Genomic DNA, 2,339 nt, shown 5'->3' on the forward strand with positions numbered 1-2,339 from the left:
TAAGTTCCTATAAGACTATATTACAACTATAAGTCCCTATAAGTCTCTCCTTGAGAGTCTTATTTCATAAGTTCCAAATGCTCACTTTAAGTTGCTATAAGTTTTTCCTGTTTGGTTTAGATGGAATTTATAGGAACTTTTTTAAGTCCCTAAGCCAATAAGTCCCTGAAAACAAACACCTCTATGTACACACACGTAAAGCAAAGTATAATCGCTCGTAGCATTTCTGTGCCCTGAAAGCAACAATCAATCCACCTACAAACCAAGCTACTAGTAATTTGGAGTCCCACGAAACAGCTGCAGCGCCTTGTCCTTGGCCATCCCGCCCTCCACGGCGACGAACAGCAGGATCCCCAGCGTGGCGGCCGCCTGGTCCGCCGTCTTCACCCCCATCTTGTCAAACGCCGGGAACGTTGCCGGGCCTTCAGGAGCTGATTTTTCCGGGCCTCTCGGCGTTGGCTTCTTGTCTTTAGAGTTCTTGCTAGTAGACGCGTCTCCATATTTATCCGTCTTCAGCAGCGCCGCGGAGAGGTCCTGCCACCCGTTCACCTGCGCCTTCATCTCCCCGGTGATGCTCCCTTTATTCTTCGCCGCCCTCGGGTGCATCAGGCCGGCCACGAACCCCGACATGGTCTGGAACCGCGCGGCCTCGTTCACCATGAGCAGCAGCGCCACCACGGCCTCCCTCGCCTGCTGCTGCTTGGCCCCGGAGCCGGCGTCGGCCGCGGTGCGCGCGGCGAGCGCGTTCACGGCCTCGGCCATCTGCTGCGGGCCGAGCGTGACGCCGGCCAGCTTGTCCGTGTCGCCGAGGAGGTCGCGGTAGGTGCCGCCGAAGCCCAGGTGGGTGGCGCCCGCGATGATGCGGGGGCTGAGCTCCCACCATGCGCCGTTGCTGCCCCGGAAGCCCTCCAGGTAGAGGTTGTCGGCCCGGATGGCGAGCGTGAGCGTGCTGGTCCGCGTCCTGAGCACCACGTGGAACCACCGGCGCAGCGGCGTGCCGGGCGGGTCCGCCGGCGGCAGCACGGGGACGTTGTGGGAGTAGTGCTTCGTGTTGGCGACCCTGCTGCGGATGCCGGCGATGAAGCTGGTGTGGGTCGCGGCATGTTGAACTGGCGACATTTCTCCGGAAGGGTGGACCAAGTCTGGCACTTTGGCCTCAAATACATGTTACGTGATGGGAAGATGCAAAATTTACAGAAGTGATCGTGAGATTGATGTGACAAGCAACACTAAATTGTAAATCTAATAATGCATCAAATTTGACTTCATTCTATTACCTCAGTCCCAAAATTCTTGTCTGAAATTGTCTAGATACAAATGTATCTAGTGCCCATATCTAACACATTTGTATCTAAACAAATCAAAGATAAAAAATTTGGGCAGGAGTGAGTATTAGTATTAAAATCCCGTACGAAGTGACCACTACCGAATTGCCAAAATGGTTATTGTTCTGGTTCAGCGGGAGGTCACTAATTACCTATCTTTTGGGCTAGCACTTAGAGCATGGCTAATAAGATGTTGTCATGTCATCTATAGCCATCATTTACAGTCACTCATACAACAAGACTAGCTATAAGATTAGTACTCCCTCCGTTTTTTATTTACTCTACATATTAGATTTGACTGAAATCAAACTTCATAAATTTTAACTAAGTTTATAGAAAACAATATAAACATTTACCATAACAAATGTATATAATGTGAAAGTTATTCAACAGTGAATCTGATGGTATTGATTTGTTATGAGTCAATTACACCGGTGGTGGTAGAACTTGGCGTAAATGGTCACTTTGGTGCTAGAAGTTGCGCTGTACTTCGAAGCGGTGCAAAAACTTGGTTTAGACGTGCAAATACAGTGCATATCCTGTTTTGTATACATTATGTGTGTTGACTAGGCGTGTGGGGTCCGCTGTCAGCCCAGAATGTTTTTTCCAAAAAGCCCCTCAACAAAAAATATAATTTTGACAACAAAGACCATATGGATGTGGCACTTTACTTCTCTATGCCCCAAAAAGCCCCTCAACAAAAAACATTATTTTGACAAAAGAGACCATATGGATGTGGCACTTTACTTCTCTATGCCCAGTGGGTCCCGCTTGTAAATATTTAACGGAAAAAGATTTCGAGCAGGTTTCGAACCCGCGACCACATGCTACCAAAACAACCAACTAACCACTTCACCCTATAGGTCAACTTGTACACAAAGATAATGACAGAGTAAATATTTTGCACAAGCTATATTTATAAGATATTTTAAAACGTAATAAAAATTATGTTCCAATATTAAGTATACACTCATGGCTTATATTTAAATTTTAAAATGATGAATACAAACATTT

The 2,339-nt window shown here is 47.2% G+C and overlaps 1 protein-coding gene across 1 annotated transcript; it reads right to left on the reverse strand.

Moving 5' to 3' along the window:
* Positions 1-270: 270 nt before the first annotated feature.
* On the reverse strand, positions 271-1,119 carry LOC123115203 (protein synthesis inhibitor II-like). The gene has a single exon (XM_044536432.1). It carries the CDS (start codon positions 1,117-1,119, stop codon positions 271-273), a length of 849 nt encoding a protein of 282 aa, XP_044392367.1.
* Positions 1,120-2,339: the final 1,220 nt, after the last annotated feature.

The sequence above is a fragment of the Triticum aestivum genome, chromosome 5B (assembly GCF_018294505.1).
Source record: "Triticum aestivum cultivar Chinese Spring chromosome 5B, IWGSC CS RefSeq v2.1, whole genome shotgun sequence".
Classification (NCBI taxonomy): Eukaryota; Viridiplantae; Streptophyta; class Magnoliopsida; order Poales; family Poaceae; genus Triticum; species Triticum aestivum.

Coding starts and splice junctions, on each gene's coding strand:
- LOC123115203 (XM_044536432.1), bottom strand. CDS start 1,119: ATGTCGCCAGTTCAACATGCCGCGACCCACACCAGCTTCATCGCCGGC.